Source organism: Typopeltis vanoorti, chromosome 26 (assembly GCF_054136105.1).
Source record: "Typopeltis vanoorti isolate ZY-2024b chromosome 26, IOZ_Tvanoo_1.0, whole genome shotgun sequence".
NCBI lineage: Eukaryota > Metazoa > Arthropoda > Arachnida > Uropygi > Thelyphonidae > Typopeltis > Typopeltis vanoorti.
Window position 1 is genome coordinate 22,730,270 of NC_143574.1, and position 22,022 is coordinate 22,752,291.

Below are 22,022 nucleotides of genomic sequence, written 5' to 3' on the forward strand. Positions count from 1 at the left end.
TGTGTAAAACTTTTCTGTACCAGTATCCCCGATGATGTAAGTCTTATGACTTATGAAACTTGTTAGGTTTTTAATTGTTTACTTTTATTAAACTCTTTATTTACATCATAATGTGGTCTCAGTACCAAAAACTACCCACAAAACTGCTAAACCACAGAAACCTATGTTTGCATTGTGAGAGTTGGTTGAATGGTAATTGAAACAATCTACCATATATTGAAATGTGTAAATATATTAAGTAGATTAAGACAGTTAATAAAGTTTTTAAAATGAATTTATGAATACTTATGTTTCTTTAGAACATTTAACGGTGCTCTCAAGAATGTTCCTCAGTAAACATGGTAGCTGAAAGAATGCATCAGATAAATTTGCACTGTTTTGCAGTAAATACTTTATCCACCTGTTCTTTCAGGCTCCCTTTTCCCTATGTATATTTAATTTTTTTTTATAATTTCACATGATATAGACACCCATGAACATTCCATAGAAGAGGAGAATTCTAAACCAGAAGCAGAACAAAAAATTAAAGAGCACAAAAGTCCAGAGGTAAGTTTTGTTTGATAAGCATCTGCTTATAGAAATGAGATTATGAAAATGTAGCATATAAAAAAGAAAATTTTTTTAAAACAAATTTTTGATCTTCAGTTATAGTTGTATTGATAGAAATATTTTTATGATGCTACTGCATGGCAGACCTGGACTTCTTTCATGTTTTTATTTACGAGCGGGGCTACATTTGTGATATAGATGACTTCATAGCATGAATTTCCATTGTCTGACTGATCTTGAAGAGTGAGGAGGTTGTCTAGCAGTTGAGGCTTTTTTTAAAATTATAATAAATTTCAGAGTTTTCTCATTGCAGATGTGCTGTAAAGAAGATATTTAAAGCAACTGGTGATATAATCCTGGTTAGCATGTAGTAGCTGTCACAAATATAATTTCATGGGCAAGCCAAGTTTGTACTATCTTAGTTTTTGAATAACAATGAATATAAGAATGCTTGTTCTTTATCCATTTTACTTTATCCCTCCACCACAAAATAAATAACAAAATAATAATTACCTGGGAGTTGGATATAAAACTTTGGATAAAAGGAGTTGGATCATTCAAGGCCTTCATTGGCAATTGGAATTGGAATCAAACTAACTGTTGAAATTGTACAGATTGTCCCCATAATTCAGATCCAATTCTTCATGGCATTTGCTAGTTGTCTATGATATATCTTTGATATATATGCACACTGGTAAGTGTGGATATTGGAACACTTGAGTAATATAGATAGATCAAATTGTTAGGTGTATTCACTTAATAATCATGGTTCTGAGAATGCCAGTCCATTAGAAACGTTATTTTCCTCAAACTAAACTGTAGTTGAAAGTTTATTTTTCACTTGGTTAGAGTATAATAAATTTAGTTTAATCCTTTATCCAAGTGTGAGCAAACAAAGTTTGCGCCTGAAAGTATCTTCAGGACTGGGGTAAGGTGGTACAACACCAGGACAACTCATTGAAAAGGTGGAGCAAGATACCAACACTCCTGTCTCAGTATCTCCTATAATGCAAAACACATCTCCTTGCGGATATATCTAATGTTATGCATTAAGGGAAGGGCCACTACCCAGACTAGTTTCGACCTTTATTGAGGTCTCTTCAGTGAGAGCCAGGCAGAAGCATTCGCAGGTCATCTCTACCTATAGGAGTTGTCAATCGGTGTGCCACCCTTTTTTAATAAATTACTCTGGATTTAGAGAAAGATGTTGAAAGTTTATTTTGCATTATAGGAGATACTGAGACAGGAGTGTTGGTAGCTTGCTCCACCTTTGCAATGAGTTTCCCTGGTGTTGTACCACCTTACTCCAGTCCTGAAGATACTTTCAGGCGCAAACTTTGTTTGCTCACACTTGGATAAAGGATTAAACTAAATTTATTATAAACTAAACTGTAGTATAGTATATTTTGCAGCCTGAGAGAGGACTTTGCCTTACTTTAACTAGTATGTCCCTTCACTACAGAATTTCATAAGTGCAAGAGGTGTTATCCAGAATGTGAAGGTCTGCTTTGCCATTCTTTATATTATCCTTAAAATTCAGGGACTACTTCCATGCTATGAAAAACACATGCCAATGTCATCGCACTTGCACTGCTATGCTTGCCTCTTGTTGCAATGGAATATTCAGTATTCACTTAGCTGCTACCAGATCAAGCTTCTCCTGTCCATTAAAAACAGACAGTATTGAGATTAATCACTCTAAATTATGTTTCCAGTCTTCTAGTCTGATTATTGTGGTTTAAGCACTACTGCAAGCATTGTTGAGAAAGAACTTTTGTGTTCATGTTTGAATTCCCTAATCTTTTTTCTGTGTATTTTGGTTAGATTGAATCTATCACTTACTGGCATCTCTTTTATATATGTATCTTCCTGGAATGCTATGCACATCATTGGTATAGCCTCTGTTTGCCATATGTTCTTTGCATCATGTGCATCTGCTGTTACATTCCAATACTTTTGAAAGAGTTTATATGCAAGCTGCTAAGTGTGTGACCAATTGGCTGATTAATTAAAATATTTATTCATTTCCGTGGTACTGAAAAATGGAAATTTCATAATTAATGGAGAAACTTCAGAATCCAAAATTTCTGAGTTTAAGTATCTCAAATTCTTATGAATTACACTGAGAGCTTAAACTATCCTTGCCACAAATTGCTTCAGCATACTTTAAGATACTACTTATCTATTTAAAAGTGGCTAAAGTTCCCAGTGCAAGAATAAACATAAGACTAGAGAAAAAATTATTCTCATAATTTTTTCTCTAGCCTGAGAAATAATCTTTCTCTAGTCTGAGAAGTTTGCAGGGTCTCTGCCCATGCAAACTTCTCAGCTGAAGTTTGCATGGGCAGAGCCCCTATTTTAATACATCATTTATATAACATCTTAGCATTTCCATGCGGTGTCTGTATAGCACAGTCAAAGGAAATAAGGTATCCTTTTGAAGGCTATTCAAATTTATGCAGGAAACAAGGTGCTTAATGATATAATCATGTAATCACAATAAAGATAGAAATCTAGATATGGTATTTTATTTGGAACAATAGAAAAATCGTATCCTTTTGACAGGATGAGGGTTTCGCTTTTAGTCAAAGGACGTCCGGATATATTTACAATCCAATTATCTGGAGTTATGAATGGCTTGGTTTGTCTAGACGAAAGAGCTTCATATTTACAGTATACAGAAAACCAACATTCACAGGTCATTATATTCTTAAAGAATCAGCCCATCATCCATGTCAAAAAACAGGAATTATAAAATGCCTCATCAGAAGAGCCAAAACTAATTGTTCGACTTTTGATTATCTACAGAAAGAACTTTCTACTATCCAACAACACATGAAACTCAATGGCTTTTCTGAAAAAAGTACTCAACGTCTTCTCAATTCTTATAATCCTCCACAAAACAACTAAGTTTCAATACATCGAGTGCTTATTCCTTATATATCCGGTATTTCAGAACCTATCGCAAGAATTTTAAAGAAATATGATTTAACAACTACGTATTCACCTATTAACAAATTGTCTTCTCATTTTCCTTCTCCTAAAGACAAACGCTCAACTTTATCTCTTCCTGGAGTTTATCAAATTCCGTGCAACTGTGATCTCTCTTATTTTGGACAAACTGGACGTTCTCTTGAAAAAAGAATCCAAGAACATCAATCATCCATTCTTCACAACAAACCTGAAAAGTCTGGATTGGCTCAACACGGGATTGAAACTGACCACAGCATCCTTTGGTCCAGGACACGCCTCTTACATAGATCCCATTATAGGTTCGAACGTTTTTGTTCAAGGAAAGTGTGGAGACCTTGCTCCATCGCCCCAACCTGAATCGTAATGACTGTATATCTATATCAAAAATCTGGGAAAGTCTAATCAAGATTACTCATTAATTTTTTTTTTTTTAATACTAAATTCAATCATGTTTCTACTTCAAAATATTCCGTTTCATACTTAGTGATATAACATCACGTGGCGTGTTCTAATTTTAACGATCTATTGTTAGTATTCCAGCTTGTATTTTTTAAACTGTTCTTGTAATACCACTGACGATGGTCTGCTATTTCCAGACTGAAATATTTGGTTAAATAAATATCTTTCTTTTGATTATGTGATTATATCATTCAGTCTTATATTGCAAGTATCCTTGAAACAACAAACAAGGTGCTTAAATTTATAAGGACCTGTCAACTGAAGGTGAGTTAACCATGTCTCGTTTTAGGTGGAAGATGAATTTTGTCACCTGTTTAGAAACCACCACACTGTGTATTGGAGGCCTGAAATGGATTGAAAAAGTTCCACATTCAGTGCTGCCACAGTGCCACCAGAAGAATGATGAGACATTGCACCCTTTAATTTGAAAAGACCTGAGTTTATTTCTCATTATGATGAGAAGAATCTTCATATGTTTTTTTTTTTCAATTGTTGAAGGTATGTTAGTCGGTTTCAAATGGAGATAGCAGGTCTTTTTCCCCTCCCGGTGAACTGAGCTTTTTCATCCTACATAGGATGAAATACCTGAAATTTTTATCTGTAAATTATGTGAGGCAAATACAAGCAAAACGGACACAGTTTCTGTTTGCTTCACACAATTTACAGATAAAAATTGCTGTTCATAATGATAAAAAGGTTATTTTTGACCACAAGAACTATAGGAGAGATTGACTTCTATTTGGGTTTATATAGGTCAAATTTATTGCAAACTAAGAAAATACCGACAAGTTTTGCCAACTTTAGTTGTTTGGCTTCGTCAGGGTAAAAAAATAGATGTAGGACAACTTAAACGCTAAAACTCTTACACTAAAACTATAAATGAAGGAAGAACCGAATACAATTGTATGCAAAAAATACAAAACCGAATACAAAAAACAGAAGAACATGTACATCACATGCATGGAGCGTGTATGATCTCACTTGTTGTTATGTGGGAACGTTCTGTAATTGGCAGCAAGATTTAATTCTGGCATGCTTAGAGATCTTATGAGGGTCTTCGAAATCTCAGGCAGAATTAATCCTTGGTTTCTATTTAGATTTTGTTCTGAACAGATCACTGTTATGGCTTATTTTATGATTTGGGAGCAGAAATAAGGGAGCTTCTCTAAGTAGGGCATGGAGCTTTTGTCCCATTCTATGGTATGGTTTGTCCTGGAGAAATGAAAAGCTAACCCCAATTTGTCTTCTCTATTATTATTTACATCTCCTACTTGTTCCTTTTTTCTGATTTCGAAACTTCTAGAGGTCTGACCAATATAGTTTAAGCTGCACGAACAGGGGATGTTGTTAACTCCAGCATATTTAAAAAAAGGATGACTGTCTTTTGGAGATCTTAAGAATTGGCGGATGTACGCGTTCTTCTGTTTTTGTAAAAATACAACTGTATTCTGTTCTTCCTTCATTTATAGTTTTAGTGTAACAGTTTTAGCATTTAAGTTGTCTTACATCTATTTTTTACCCTGCCGAAGCCAGGGTAACAGCTAAAGTTGGCAAAACTTGTCGGTGTTTTCTAACTTAGTTTGAAATAAATTTTACCTAAATTAAAAATTGCTATTGTTGGTGTTAGATCGTGTGTGTTGATGGTGGTCATTACTGCTGTTATGTGTAGGATGTGAATAGTAGAAATAGTGGGTTGCGTGGAGTCCTGCCATAGATTCCTAGGAGGTGTTCCGTAATAATAATCTAATCCACGGTTCTAACAGTAATAGGATAACAGCTTTTTTTGGGGGTGAGACTTAAATAGACATGACAAGGCCTGGAAACTGGTTTTTATCTGTGAAAAATGAAAAAAAAAAAAAAAATAGACAGAGCACACATGATTAATAGACATAATATTGTTATTAACAGATATCCACAGAGTAATTAGCATTATCTTGAAAAGTCATTCACAGCAGCTTCAGGCAACACATGCCATTCACTCACAACTTTATAAGAAATTTACTTCTCATTCACTCTCTTGCTCACCACACTCTTAATCCTGATATAGCCTCCGTATCAAATTACCTTGCTGTTTCACTATATAAGATCATGGATATGAAATCCTTAATTTTAAAGGTACTATGCTTTAGAGGCTTTGATGAAAAAAAAATTTAATAAAATTACTAATAAATACAAATCATAAAAATACAGAATACCACACAACTGTTGTTTACATTATTATTGTTCTCTTTTAAAAATCAAGAAATAAGAGGAAGAATTCATCATAAAATATTATTACTGGAATCACTTACATTTAATTTAAATGCCTTTATTTGTAAAATTTTCAGCTGTTTCATATCCATTTCGTATAATCACTGTTAGCATGTAGGTAGCTGTCACAAATATAATTTCACGTGTAAGCCAAGTTTGTACCATCTTGTGTTTTGATATTAATGGCAATGAAACTTATCCGAAAATTTTGCAAATAAAGATATTTAAATTAAACACAATTCTGGTAATAATAATTTATGATGCATATTCTTGTTTATTAAAATTCTCTTCATTTCCATAAATGCCAATTTAGCTTTGCCTATTCTGTTTCTAATGTCCAACTCTGAAGTTCCTTTCTCTGAGATCCAGCTATCTAAATACTGAAATCTTTCCACTTCTTCTAAAATCTTTCCTCCACATCTAATCTTTACATTATCTCCTATTTTTCTACCCATTATCATTGTCTTGGTCTTTGTGTTAATTCTTAGTCTGTACTCTCTACAAGAATTTTCAATTCTTTGAACAATTTGTTGTAATCCATTTTCACTTTCTGCCATCACCACTACATCATCCGCATATCTTAAGTTATTAATGATTCTTCCATTTATTTTTATTCCTTCTTCTACATCCTCAAGTGCCTCTCTAAGCATTTGTTCACTATATAATGGTGATAACTTGCATCCTTGTCTAACTCCTCTCTCCACCGGGAATTCTCCTGTTTCCCTCCATTTACACATACTGACGCTGTTTGTGACCAATGTAATCTCTTTAAAATTTCCAAGTCATGGCAGTCAATATCAATAATTTCTAGAATGTCAAAAAGCCTTTTATGTTTCACTGTATCAAATGCGTTTTCAAAATCTAGAAATCCCAAAAACAACCTTTCACCATGGTTTAATGTTTTCTCCCCAATAATTCTTAGACAAGTTATAGCCTCTCTAGTTCCTCTGTTGGTTCGGAATCCAAACTGTTCCTCATTCATTTCTTTTTCTATTTTATTCCTAATTCTCTCTAAAATTATTTGCGCCAGAATTTTTGCTGTGTGAGTTATAAGACTTATCGTTCTAAAATTGTTACAGCTAAAACTCCCGTCTTTTTTGGAATGGGGATAAAAATTGATCTTCTAAACTCCTATGGTAATTCTTGTCCCTCATAAATTCCATTAATAATTTGCCATAACACTTCCATACCTTTTTCACCTATATTCCTTATAAGTTCTATCTGTATACCATCTATTCCAGGGAATTTTCCTTCTTTCATCTTTTGAATTGCTAGATTCAATTCCTCCCTCATGATGTACAGCCTCTGCCCACTATGTTCTTTCATTTGATTTTCTCTTCTTTCTCTGTCTTCATAAAACCTACTTACATATTCTTCCCATCTCTGTAATATCTTCTCTTTTTCTATCAGACTTTCACCTCTTTCATTCTTGATTGCTTCAGTCCTTTGCATCTTTCTCCTTCCTATCATCATATTAATGTTTTTATAAACACCTTTTATGTAATTTCTTTCTGCTTTTGCTGTTGTATCTTTATTTATTTCATCTAACCATTCTTCGTTTTTCCTTCTTATCTCTCTACTCAAGTCTTTATACTGCTTTTTTTCCTCTGTTTTACTATTAACTAACTTTCTTCTTTGTGTTATTTTCCTCAAAATATTATCCGTCATACACGGTTTTTCTTTTCTCTCTTTCCTCTTCTTTTTTGACTAAATGTAATTCTGTAGCAGTAATTATGCTTTCCTTCAGAATCTTCCATTTTTCACTTACATCACCACTTTCTTGTATATTTCTCTTGTTCATTTCTTCCTCTACTTTCTTTGCGAATTCATTCGCAGTACTTGGTATCTTCAGCTGCTCCATGTTCCATGCTTTGTTCAGTTTCCCTGCAGTTACCTTTTTTAGATAAATCCTCATCTTAGTTGACAACAATATATGATCTGTATCACAGTCTGCTCCTGGATATGTTGTCACATCTTTTATAATGTTTCTATATCTTTTGTTTATCAAAACATAATCTATCTGATTTCTTCTACTATTTATATCCTCCCCTGGGGCTTTCCACATATACAATCTTCTTGGATGTTTCTTAAACCAAGTGTTCATAATTGCTAAATCATGTTTTCTACAGAAATCCAACAACATATCTCCTCTTTCATTTCTCACTGCCAATCCATATAACCCAACAATATCTTCCTCTTCCGATTTTTGCATTCATATCGCCTTGTATTATAATTATATCTTTTGTTTCTTTACATTTCAAACCCTGTTCTATATCTCCATAAACTCTCCCTACTTTCTCATCCTCATAATCATAAGTAGGTAAATATATATCTGGATAAGTGGAATATTTCTTGGTTTTGCTTTCATCTTTACCACCAAAACTATGTCTGAGATTTGCCAGTAGCCTTCCACACATCCTGCCACTCGTTTGTTCAATATTATACCAACACCTGCTTGATGTTGCTCTTCCCCTCCTGAGTAAATTATTCTTATTCCATCCTCTGTTCTAAAATCTCCTTTTCCTTTCCATCTCACCTCAGCCATTCCCAGAACATCTATTTTCAATCTTAGCATCTCCATCTTTACAATCTCCAATTTTCCAGTTTGAAGTAAGGTATTCACATTCCAAGATCCAATTCGAAAATTACTTTTAGCCCTTTTCCCACATGAATACATTCCATCTTCCACTTCTCCACCTCCCGCAGGCTTTAGTAAAGAAGATTCATATGACTGACATGCAATCTGGTCCATATCTATACTGGAAAACAAGTGATCTCCCTGGTAGCCAATTGCGCAGTTCCAGACCAAGGGGTCCCATCCTGAACTGTGCATCACTCGTCATTTTGATCTTTGCTGCTCATCCAAACTAGGGAAAAGTAGAAGCATAGTGGTTTCCCGTTGCCTTCTATGCAAGAATACTAAAATAGATGTTAGAATTGGAATAGTTAAAGCAACATTTTGGAGTATTGCAAGTTATGGAAGTGGGTCATGGAATTCTCCTGTTTCATCATATCTCAGAAAGAGAGATATGGAAAGAATTAATGCAATGGAAATGTGGTGTTATAGAAAGATGGAAAAGATTAGCTATACAGAGAGAATATCAGATCAAGAAGTTTTAAGACAAGTTGGGATGGAAAGAACACTGCTTAAGAATATTATGCAAAGAAAGACCAGATTTGCAGGACATCTTCTGAGAGGTTCTTTGGGACACTTGACAAGAACTATATTACAAGGGAAAGTTGAGGGGAAGAGAAGACGTGGAAGACCAACTAGAGAGTGGTTTAATGACATCGTGGAATGGACTGATTTAAGAATGATGGAAGCGACAGACAGAGAGAAATGGAGAAGAGCTGCTCATCTGCTGCAACCCTCTTGCTAGAGGATGCTACCGGATGACAATGATGCATATTATTGTTATTCCCTGAACTTCAATTTTTTTAGTGATGAGCACCACACACATATACATTATAATGTTTGTAGTGTTGATGTCAACGTTATCTTTTATTGAAATATTTTTTATGACATGTCCTTCTCCACAATATTTTTTTCTTGTTATCATTTTAAATTATGTTTAGGCTTGTTTTGTCAAAACATACTTAAAAAAAAAAATTCACAATAAAGTTTATTCTTTATTGACCAGTGTGTAAGATGTAAACAAAGATCACTGTTAAATTATGCTTATCAGCTGCCAAAACAACATACCAAAAATGTCATTTAAAGCAAAGGCTGATTAATCAAAATTAATGGAACTGAAATAAGAACCAATTATTTAATAATTCAGGATAAAGAAAGAAAGATCAAAAACTAAAAAAATGTTATTTATATTGTGCCATATATATATATATATATAAAAGAAATAAATACTTTGTCAGTTGGTTTTCACCCTGTTCAACTCCAAAATTCCCTGGAAAACTGAAGCAAAATACCTCAGAATAATTCTCGATAAGCAATTATGCTTCAACAGCCACATCAAGAGCACATGCACCAAAGCTTCAAAAGTTATCACCCAGCTATACCCCTTGATCAACAGACACAGCAAACTAAGCTCAAGAAAAAAAATTCTACTGTACAAGACAGTGATCCGTCCCACAGTTATACGCCTCCCCAGCCTGGAGCCATACCTCCAAGACAAACATTCTCAAGCTACAAAGACTACAGAACAAGTGCCTGCAAATGATACTGGACGCCCCGTGGTTCATCAGGAACGCCCAGATCCACCGGGACATAAATATCCCCTACATCTCCACTGCTATGCTCCCTAGCAGAAAAATTCTTTATGCAGACATCTACGCATCCAAACCAACTAATACAGCAAGCCGGAAACTATGACGGTAATGACCACTGGAAACATAAAAGACCGAAAGCCATCCTAACACTCAATGACGAATAACCACTTCTGCCCACTCAGGGCGAGCTAAAATAGCTCACAAATCTCTCCCATCACTGCTCCCGAAACAGACAACAGGGAATATGAAAAGCATCAAGCTTCACCCTCTGCGCCATATATGTCCTGCATCCTGTCAGTTGGTTAGTTCTTAGCACTGTGATTTGATGCAACAGTAATACATTGTTTTAATGAATTGGATGCAGATATGTGAATTAAATTAATAAATAATCACAAACATTATGAGCAACACTTTTTTTAATCTAAAATCAGCTAGGGTTATGGATTATAACAAAGTTAATAACTCAGAGTACATAAATGTATTAGCATCCTCAAAGAACATGTTACTTCTTCTTCTTCTGCAGCTTTTCCCACTTAAGTAGGTTTGCTGTTTGTGGTGAGTCTCTTCCACAACCTCCTGTCTTGGGCTGTAGCCACATCCAAGGTCTTCATCCTCAAGTCCTCCTCCACCATCTCCCTCCATCTCTTCTTTGGCCATCCGTGCTTCCTCTTCTCCTGCACATCCATCTGCATCACATATTCTTCCTTCCTCCTCATCACATGACCAAACCATCTCAACCTTGCCTCCTGTATCTTTGCTCCTAAGTTCGTAACTTTCACCATTCCCCTTACATAGTCATTTCTCAGATGATCCTTTCTGGTCACACTGCACATCCACCTAAGCATTCTCATCTCCGCTACCTCCATCCTGCTGATGTTATTTTTCCTCAGGGCCACAGTTCCCAAAGCATACGTCATAGTTGGTCTCACTACTGTCCTGTAAATTTTGCCTTTTAGATGATTGGCGCCCTCTTATCACATAGCACTCCAGCCATCTCTCTCCAGTTCCTCCATCCTGCTTTTATCCTGCATCCCACTTCCTGCTCAGTCTCATACCTCTCTCTTAAATGTACCTTCAAGGGGTGTACAGAATAATTATGATAGTGCTACATGAAAAATGTAGCACTGAAAATGATGGTGCAACATGACAGAATTCCAGAAATAATCTCTTCCAGAAGAAATAAAGAAGGAAATTTCAGAAGGATATTGCGATTGGAGGATATATTGGGTTTAATAAATAAGGTATTGAAAAAAAGTTGGTTAACAATGAAATGAATGCATAGAATACTGGAGGGGGGGGGCACAGGCTTTGTGAATGGTAGGCTTTTTCTTAGTGATTTACTCACTTTCTATAAAAAAAAAAGTGACAATTGAGTTGGATAAACGAAATGACTATGTGATACTGCTTGATTTTGCAAAGGCATTTAACATGATACTGTATAAAAATCTTTTGTATAATTGAAGTAAATGTGGAGAGACATGAAGTTAGTGATATGGATAAGGAGGAGGAGGAGTAGAATGCAGGTGAACAGTGGTATGCCACAGGATTCAGTTCTGGGACTTCTAGAATAAAAAAATTACAAGCATTAAATTTCCAGCAATAGCTGGAAATGGATTGTTGTTAATTGATGGGAGACAGTTGAAGTTTGGAGAGCATATTTTAAAAAGTTGACAAAATATCTGTTAGTGAGAGATTTTTCAATATCTAAGTGATCAAAGGATTATATGAATGCCAAAGAACACACTGAAAATAGAAAGATAGGACTTATACAGCCACATCTTGTCTGTTTTGCACAGGTTTGATTGTCTGGATTTTTTGGTGATGACAAAGTGGTGGAGAGTATTCAGAGTGATGAAGATGGTGACAGTTCTGTGGAACCTCCTGTGATGATAAATTTAAGGTGTGTGTGTCGAAGTCTAGTTGGTAAAAAGTACAGACATGATAGAAACATAGGTAACTAATGGAATTTTATAGTATAGATGCAGAAGACATTTTTCAGTACATGACAAGGAAAGAGAGAAAAAAAAATGAATAGCATAAGATTGTGATCAGCATGGATGTGAGGACTTTGTGCTTAGAGAGTGATGACGAGTGAGATAGGTTACCAGAGTTGGTCATGTATGAGTTGATTGTGGGTGAGTTTGAGACTCCTTCAATGAGTCTTTGCCTTACATGTGTAGTAAAATATCATTGAAATATTAAAAAAAGGCAAAGCATAAATGCCACATGAATACATTGAGAATCAAATTACCAACTAAGTTATGCATTCAGATAGTAGATGAACACATTTTTTTCTAATTATTATTATTATGTAACACCAGCAAGGAGTCCAAAGACTCATCGAAGGAGGGTGCCTACTCTACAACTCTCTCCACCACTCAATCCACACAACTATGACAAATCGCAACTACACCAAAGCCATTTACCACCACCACTAGTATTTTCACAGATAATCGCAAACATCCATACCCTTGCCATGATTCAAACTCACAGCCTTTTGGCTGGAGAGTGGATACGCTAACCACTCAGCCAACCAGGCCGGCTAATACAGAAGTTGAGCTGCATACCACTTTATTATCTTGGCAAAAGTTTCACTGAATATAATTATTCTTTTCATAAAGAATTAATCATTTGTCTGTTTTTGTATTATTAGCCTTTCTATCTTGGAACTATTCTTTCTTTCTTTTTCCCCTTTTAGCTATATTTATTCATTTTTTCTGGTAACCAGTACCTTTCCATTATATATAAATGTTCTTTCTATTTCTATGTTCCTTGGCCTTCTCATTCAAACTGTAAAAACCCAACTCTTTAAATTGTGGAAAGTTTTTTTACTTGGTTATAAATTAAATTCAAGTTACCAAGAAATTGTATTCTTATTTAATCCTTTCCCACATGTATGCAGACAAAGTTTCTGTGTGAAATGTATCTTCACAACTATCATGACTATACTTCACGACTATACTTGTCCACTATCTGACCAAAAGTATCCGGACACCCCCCCTCTGTAATTCGTAAACTGATGTCTAGATATCACTACACCCTCGCTTACTGGTATAAAAGGAGGCATGGATTTGCGTGCTGTTCAGTGATAAGAAGTACAAGCAGAATGGGTAGGTCAAGGGAGCTCAGTGACTTTGAACGTGGACTAGTTATTGGTTGCCACATCAATAAGAAATCTGTCAGAGATATTTCTACCCTCCTCAAGTTGCCTAAGTCAGCAGTTGATGACGTGATTGTGAAGTGGAAACGTGAAGGCACAATCATGACAAAGCCATAGTCAGGTAGGCTGCATTTAATAACAGACAGGGACCGTCGAGCATTGAAGAAGGTGGTTCGTGGAAATCGCCAGACATAGAGTGAAACAACCACCCAAGAGTTCCGCAGTGCTACTACCTCCAGCCAGCACCATGACTGCGCATCGAGAGTTAAGAAGACTGGGGTTTTCATGGTTGAGCATCTGCCCATAAACCAAACATTTCTCCTGTGAATGCTAATCTTCGCCTGCAGTGGTGTAAACAGCAACGCCACTGGACAGTGGACAACTGGAAACATATAATGAATCGATCTTTACCATGTGGCAGTCCGATGGATGGTTCTGGGTGTGGTGAATGCCTGGAGAATGAGTCCTACAAGTGGTGTATAGTGCCAATAGTGAAAGTTGGAGGAGGTGGATGTATAGTGTTACAAGATGACTTGGTCCTCTTGTAACACTGCACAGAAATCTAAATGCAGAAAGGTATAAGGACATTTTGACTCATTGCATACTATCTATGGTAGAAGATCAATTCAGTGATGACTATTGTCTGTATCAGCATGATAATGCTACCTGCCATAAAGCAAGGTCTCTGAGGGAATGATTTGTGGACAACAATGTTCCAGAAATGGACTGGCCAGCCCAGAACCCTGACCTGAATCCCATAGAACACTTTTGGGATGAATTAAAACACTGACTTCACTCCAGACCCCAATGGCCCACATCACGAACTGCTTTGGCTACAGCTCTTCCTCCGGAGTTGTTCTGACACCTGATAGAAAGTCTCCCCAGCAGAGTTAGAGCTGTCATAGAAGCAAAGGGTGGACCCACCCCTTATTAATGTCCACTACTGGAAAGTGTGTCACAGGAAAAGTCTGATTTCAGTTTCGAGTAGATGTCTGGATACTTTTGATCAGATGGTGTATAGAGGCTAAAGACTTCACATTAATTGCCTTAATGTCCCACAGTGTAAAGTACACATCCTTTAGGGTGTAGATAATGCATTATGAAAAGGGCCACTACCAGTGGCGGCCGGTGAAAATTTTGGTGGGGGTGGTGCATATAAAAAAAAAAAAAAAAAAATCTAATCAGTAACGAATTTATTAATAAATAAATTTACATTATTAAAAATTGCTTTATTAAAAATATTTCATCCTCACCACGAACAAACACCAATAATAAAAGTTTCGTATCGATAGCAATGACAAGCACAAACGAATATCGGCGTTAGATCGCAGTGCATTTGTTTTGTGTAACGATAATTGAAAAAATATTATTCTTTTTATATTTTCAACAGTGACACTCTTCATAATTCAGCCTTGTATCTATAATAAATAAATAATTATATGTTATTTTAACAAAATAAAATAATATCGACAAAAAATAGTTCACCACGCACACTCACCAATAATAAATGTTTCATATCTCACAGAAATAACGTGCGTAAGGATACTAAAAATACACTGCCATTTGGGCAGTGTCTGAATGACATAACATGCAATGACAAGCACGAACGAATATCGGCGTTAGATCGTAGTGCTTTTGTTTTGTAATCTTAAGTGTTAATCGAACAATTCCAATTATTAACTATTCAGTCAATGTCAAAACATAAGCTGTAGACTTTAACATGTTGTATTGCATTTATATAATGTTGTAAGCATTGTTATTATATGTAAACACAAACAAAATTTAAATTTTTCATTTTTTTCTTGGGGGTGCTGCAGTGTTGCAGTGCTTATGTACGGGCCGCCACTGGCCACTACCCAGACTGGTTGACCTTTATTGAGAACTCATCAGTTGGAGCCAGATCAGAGGAGAAACAAAATCAGATGTCATATATTTCCTATATACAAATAGTGAAAAGGTGTAATATTTTATTGAAATACTCTGGATTAGAGCTAGTTGTGAAAAGTCGAAACCAGTCTGGGTAGAGCCTTCCTATAATACATAATATTATATATACCCATTGGTTACCAAAAGGATGTGTGCTTTGCATTTTGGATATTATATTAAGGCAGTTATTGTGGTCTTTAGCCTCTATATATGTCGTCTAATTGTGAAGATACTTCATCCATAACGTTTGTTTGCTTACACTTGGAAATTTGGATAGAAGATTAAACAAGAATATAATTTCTTGGCAACTTTAGTTTAACTCTTCTGTCTTCATTTTTGATAGCTTTTTTTAAAAAAAAAAAACATAATTTCTTAAAAATCTCATTTCTGCTGCCTGTATTTTACTTTGATCTTTCTTTTTAACAGCGTATATTTCTGAAGCATGTTAATAGAACTGGGGTAGCAAATACTTTATTAAATATTACATTTAAGTTGGATTTTTTTTTTCCATTTTCTATTTATAATTATGGATTGTTTAAAATTTATCTATTTTTCATTTATATCTTTGTAATTTTAGACATTATTTATACAACCTAAATATTTGAATTGTGTGATCTGTTCTTTTGTTCTTTTTTTTTATATGATTTATGATTTTATATGTAATGATTTTTGTTTTCTTTGTGAAATCTTTAGATTGTATTGTTGGCTTATTTAATTCATGGACTGATTTTTGAAGGTCATCTTCATTAACTTGTAATATAATGTGATTATCTAACAAGAATTACCAGTTCATTAAAAAAAAAGAAAAAAATGTTATTTATCAATATTTTGCTTTTACATCTGAGGTGTTAGCACAAATCACTCTAAAAATTCTTAATCCAAAAGATGGCAGTTTGACTAACTGATTATCCCTCCTTCAAGCATGCTCCTTCTGTTCTCCCACTGTCTCATGGATCTATTTCTATATTCAGTCTTTTCTACAGATACTTTCCTGGATGCTGTTCACCAGAAAACTGGCATTCATCGTTTTCTCCATTTTTGGAAAAACCTACAATAACATGAACAGTAGCTGCTCAACATCCTTTTACAGTTCAACTGCTAACCCATTGAATCTGTTATTCTCGTTTGTCTTTCATTTCATCCAGCTTATTACATATGATTGAATTAAAAATTAACAGATTAGTCTTTCTTAAACACTACATGTCCAACAAACTCATTCCCAAATTTGTTACATTTAAAGAAAAGGTTTACATTCAAATAGCTAAAAAACATCTACAACAGGGATAAGAGCAAACTACTCAAGCAGTACTTATTCAGAACCAAATGGACTAACTTTTGGTCTACTAAATAACCTTAAGTTATGCCCATCTGCTTCCTTAGAAAAACTTTAAAAACAGACATGTAGCAGTATATAAAAGTATACTTAACATCTAGACTAACAGGATTCAGTTCATGAACAATGAAAATTTGTTTTTTCAACAGCAACTGTTGACAACCTTTCACTAAGTGGCACTCTATCACCCTCTGTATGAGTGGGCAACAGTATAGAATTGTCAGTTCACTGTTGCAAAGTGGAAAGTTTTGAAATTTGGTAAGCAACAATGGAATGCAAAGTATACACCTGCAGGAAAACTTTAATAGAGGTAAAAGAATTGAGAGATTTAGGAGTGGTGGTAGACAAGGACCTGAAATTCATGTGCCACATTGCACAAGTTGTGAAGTCATTACATAAGATAATGGTAATGATGCAGAGAACTTTAATGTGCACAAATAAAGAGGTTATGATTCATTGTATATAGTCTTGATTAGGTTTCATAACAAATCCTCATATGTAACGAGGATTTGTTAGAAAGAGTCCAGAGAAGATTCACAAAGGTGGTAAGTGGTCTTTGGAATGTGGAGTATGAAGACATATTGAAAGAATATAAACTGCAAAGCCTCATGAATAGGATGGTGTGTGTGTGTGTGGGGGGGGTGATTGAGTCATGTGAGTTAGTTAGGGGGTTATCAGGTTAACATCGAAGAAATTTTTCATAGAATGGGAGAGCATAACAAGAGGCCCTCTCTGGAAACTGTATAAGCAGGGTGTGAGCAGAGAGATGAGGAGATGGTTCTTTGAATGGAGATTGGTTGGTGAGGGCAATGCATTGCCTGAGTATGTTGTGTGTGTTGACACATTATATCAGTTTAAGGCATAGTTAGTGAGCACTGTGTGTGATAGCGTGTACCTCCTATGATGAATCTCTAACTCCATGGAGGTCAGATGTTACTACTAATATTGAAGAAATAACTAATTATGTAATTAGTTGTAGTTTGCAGTTGTTAATAAATTATAATTTATTAATAATAGCTTATTACTATAACTATAAATATTATTTATAAATGATAAATAAAATTATAATTTCTTTATTAATATTATTTATAAATATTACTATAAATAACCTATTACTGTGCTGTTTATAAATTATAATCATTTATTAACAACTTGATAATACAAGGTATTTTAGTACAGCAGAAGCCTGCAACTGTTAGCTAAAAATGCCAAACACTTTGCATCATGAAAAGTTTTCTGAAGAAACAGTGGCAAATGAGTTAACAGTCACAAAAGTTTCCCTGCCTAGTCTCATTCATTCAGTAATCAGTAAATTGAAAACAGTAATAAATAAATATTAAACTTATTAATCAAATTCTGAGAACTGATATTCATTGTGTATATATTTCCATTTCAAAAGTTATTATTTATGTGATTAAAATACACATGATTTATATTCGAATTTTTATCTTCAGAATTTGATTTGCTATTTTTTAGAAAATAATTATATTTCTGAATTCTTCTTGCTTGTAATTTTCTTTTAAACATTGTTTGCTAATTTCAATATCACCTTTTTTCCCTCTGATCTCTCTCTCTTTCTCTCCTTCCCTCCCCTCCCCACTTCTCTCCACCCTTTAACTCCAAAACCTGTTACTCTTTCAACAATGCCTTCCTTAAGTGTGGTTTAATTTTTATTTATTTTTGGGGTGAAGGGCTTTTATCACTAATTCTCTCTTTCCTGCACAACTAACTAGACAAGAAAAGTTGCACCTCCTCCTGCATCCCCCCTTGAATCCATGGAAAATGGGGAGGAGAATTCCAAGCGTTACCTGTTCTTTGATACCAAGTCCAAGGTAGAGTAAAAATGTGTCATATAAATGGCCAGTTTTATGAAACCTTGTCATTTTTGATATTTGTTTTGTAAATTCAATTATTTAAAAAAAAAAAACACTATTTCCAACTAAAATTTACAGTAATTTTATAAACATCATTATAAAATATTTTAAAAAAATTATATTCATTGCCATATGAATACTAAAAATTTTAACTACAGAATATTTGACTAGATTCTCTATAGTTTATTTGTATTTATTTTTGTAGTTATATTTAATTAGTATACAGATCACTGATTTTAGAAATGGAAATATTAACTTTGCCAATTTAACGATATCATTTATAAAGATCATTGAATCTCCTCAAAAAATGTTCTGTTTTCATAAAACTATGAGTATAGTGATAAAAACTTTTTTAATAGTATTGATTAATTGGATAGCTTCTTCATGGTGGTAAATGAAGTATACAATATAATTTAAGTACAAAATTTTTTTAAACAGATAAACTGTTTGAGTAGTACTTTTTTTTTTTTATAAAAAAAAAAAAAAAAAAATAGCTAACGCCTTTTTATTCCCGTATTTCACTTAGATTTACTTCATTTACCACTCTAAAGGTGCTTCACATTTACTGTGGTGAACAAGTCAGTATTTTTTTGTATGTTGCAATCTCATTGACTGTTAAACCCAGTTCTTTCTTTTGATATTGTAGATTGTTATGTTCCAAAATACCATCAGTAATGTATGAAAATTTATTACTGTACTTTTAGTATTTCAGAACAAAAAAAGTTTTGAAATACTAAAGTACATTAGAAAACAGAAAAGCTATACTAGTGTTAGTGTAAAAATTATAAATATGTGCTACTGATATCCAGTTTTCCTTAGCATTTAGAAAGACTTACTTGAATAGCATCTCATATTTTTCTTAAATTATTGGGTTCAGTAATTATGACCATGGTGTCATGGTCAAGTAACTTGCCTTCATAGAAACCTAATTATTGTTATAATAGGGCAGTTAATTTTGTCTACATTATTTGTTATATTTGTCAATTGCATGCGTTCTTTAGGCTGTATCTGTCTTAAAAAACCTGAGATTTTGGGAAGGGAAAAACCTTGTCACCTTATATTATACCAACTAACTCACATTCAGTTCAGATGCCTGTATGAAGATCCTTTGTAATACATCCAAGATACAATTATTCAAATCCAAGTCTTTCCAACCAGAAGACGTTTTTATTATCAAATGAACTGCAGAGACGTCCTTTACTGCAATTGGATACATAAAAGTTGAGAATATACTAGCAGAAACAATAATAAAATAAAACAATCAATGCTTATTGATGCCATGTTCAATGCCACCAAAACAGTCTTGCCTTTTCTCACATAAAAGAGATCCCAGCTCACCCCCTTAGTAATACACAAATCACCAGACAAGATCAGATCTCCTTGCTTGGATTTTGTTGTTTATGCCAGGAAATTTTATATCATAAACACATCACATTAATAGCCTCCTCAGCAGGGCTGCCGAGAGAAATTTTCGGGTCCGTGACAAGTCTGTGGTCCGGGCCCCACTTAAAAAAGTGCATCACTTTTGTTTATTAAAAAAAGTCATAAAAACATTAAAAATTTATTTAAAAAAAAGTGTACAATAAATTCAAAATTCGATACATTACATACCATACAAAATATACAAACATTAAATAAAAAGAGATTTTTTAAATTTTTATTGCCTCATCCACTCCCTCACTTTATGGTTAGCAAAATCTTTAATCACCTCGTTACAATCAATTTTCATTGCCAGGTCATGTTCTATTGATAGCAAAGCTAGGCCGTTTAATCTTTCCTGGAGCACTGATGATCTACTGAAGCTCTTTATTGCTGAAAATTTACTAAATGCTCTTTCACCTTCAGCAACTGTTACTGGTATTATGCAAAAAATTCTGATTGAAGCACATATTTCAGGAAAAACACCGTGAAATTGAAATTTATAAATGATATTTAATAAATCTAGTCCTGGTATAACATCTTTAAAAGTGGTGTTATAAATCTTTTTTGTGTGATAACATCATCTCTGAAAGACTAAATCTAATCTTTCGGCAAGACACTCACGGCGAGCTAAAGAGCGTAGCCATCTGTCTAAAACAAAACACGGTATCATTCTCAATATGCCATTATCCTTTATCATTGTTGTATTATTACGAGAATTAAAGCCATGCATTATAAACACAGCTATGTGACACATCAGGACCTTTTCAATGCCAGGCCCATGACAAAAGTCTCGGATGTCACCCTCTCTCAGCAGCCTGCTCCTCAGCATCGAAGAAACTTGACATTCTCTTTCATTCAAGAGCCTATTTTACCCCCAACTAACTCTTAACTATATATAAATCCCAAACCTGCCTATTGCTGCCTGTGTTTAGTATACTGCTCACATGTTTGTGTGTATGGGGGGGGGGCACACCTAGAACTTCCCTTGAAATCCTTGACGCTGTTCAGAGGCAAGGAATTAGGGTCATAGATAATTCCTCTCTCTTACAGATTCATTTTAGTCTTTATCTCACAGGTGCAGTGTTTCTGTTCTACAGATATTTCCATGGTCACTGTTCCAGCGAATTGGCAACCATCAGTCTTCCACTTTCTGTTGGACTTGTTAATACAAGAGCAGCAACCCTTTACAACTGCAAACAGAAGAACCTACTTTTATTTTTTCCCCCCTCGTTTATTCTGTTCACCTCTGTCCTTTGGAACAGCTCTTCTCATGGAGTATTTCCAAACAACTGCAACTCTTCGAAAAAAGAAAAAAAAAATCACTTAACTTCTATTTCACTTCTCATCTACACCCCACTCATGGCAGTGATGTGCTTATAAGCCCCTCAACCTCTTGTGTATGGAATCAATATAAAAAAAAAAAAAATTTCTTTGTCTCCAATCAACAGCTTACATACTACTTTCCAAGACATGAGAAAGCATGAACTGAATGTTGAACAGCATAAACTTTTGGCCCTGTGACAGTGGTACCCTTTGTTGTATTCAGAAGTTCTCCAGAACTAACACTCATCGCATGGCATCTAGTTTTCATTTTCATCCAGAATCCATCCTACATTGAAAACAAACCTAATTAAAGTTCATTCTAAAACAGAACAATAAAAATCGACTGCCAAAACTGTCACCCTTACTATAATTCTCTAAAAAAAAAATTGTGAAGGTTCATAAACATTCAACTTATCATTATTCAAGCATCTCCATGGAATCCTCAGACTCATTGCAAGAGGACAATACTATTATTCACTTTACCTTTCTTACATTTCCTTAAATTCACTGAGTGTGCACTCATAAC

At 34.5% G+C, this 22,022-nt stretch overlaps 1 protein-coding gene across 9 annotated transcripts in view; it reads left to right on the forward strand.

The window, feature by feature from the left end:
* The window catches only part of LOC150092408 (FK506-binding protein 15-like), a 398,069-nt gene that overhangs the window by 347,682 nt on the left and 28,365 nt on the right, over positions 1 to 22,022 (forward strand). For 5 of the 9 annotated variants that reach the window (XM_090415127.1, XM_090415130.1, XM_090415126.1 and 2 more), the window contains 2 exons: positions 467 to 546; positions 18,611 to 18,709. The exons of 1 other annotated variant lie outside the window; for it this stretch is intronic. In XM_090415127.1, the coding sequence (XP_090271253.1) occupies positions 467 to 546; positions 18,611 to 18,709 (179 nt within the window). 3 more of the 9 variants (XM_090415131.1, XM_090415132.1, XM_090415133.1) reach the window with 2 other exon arrangements.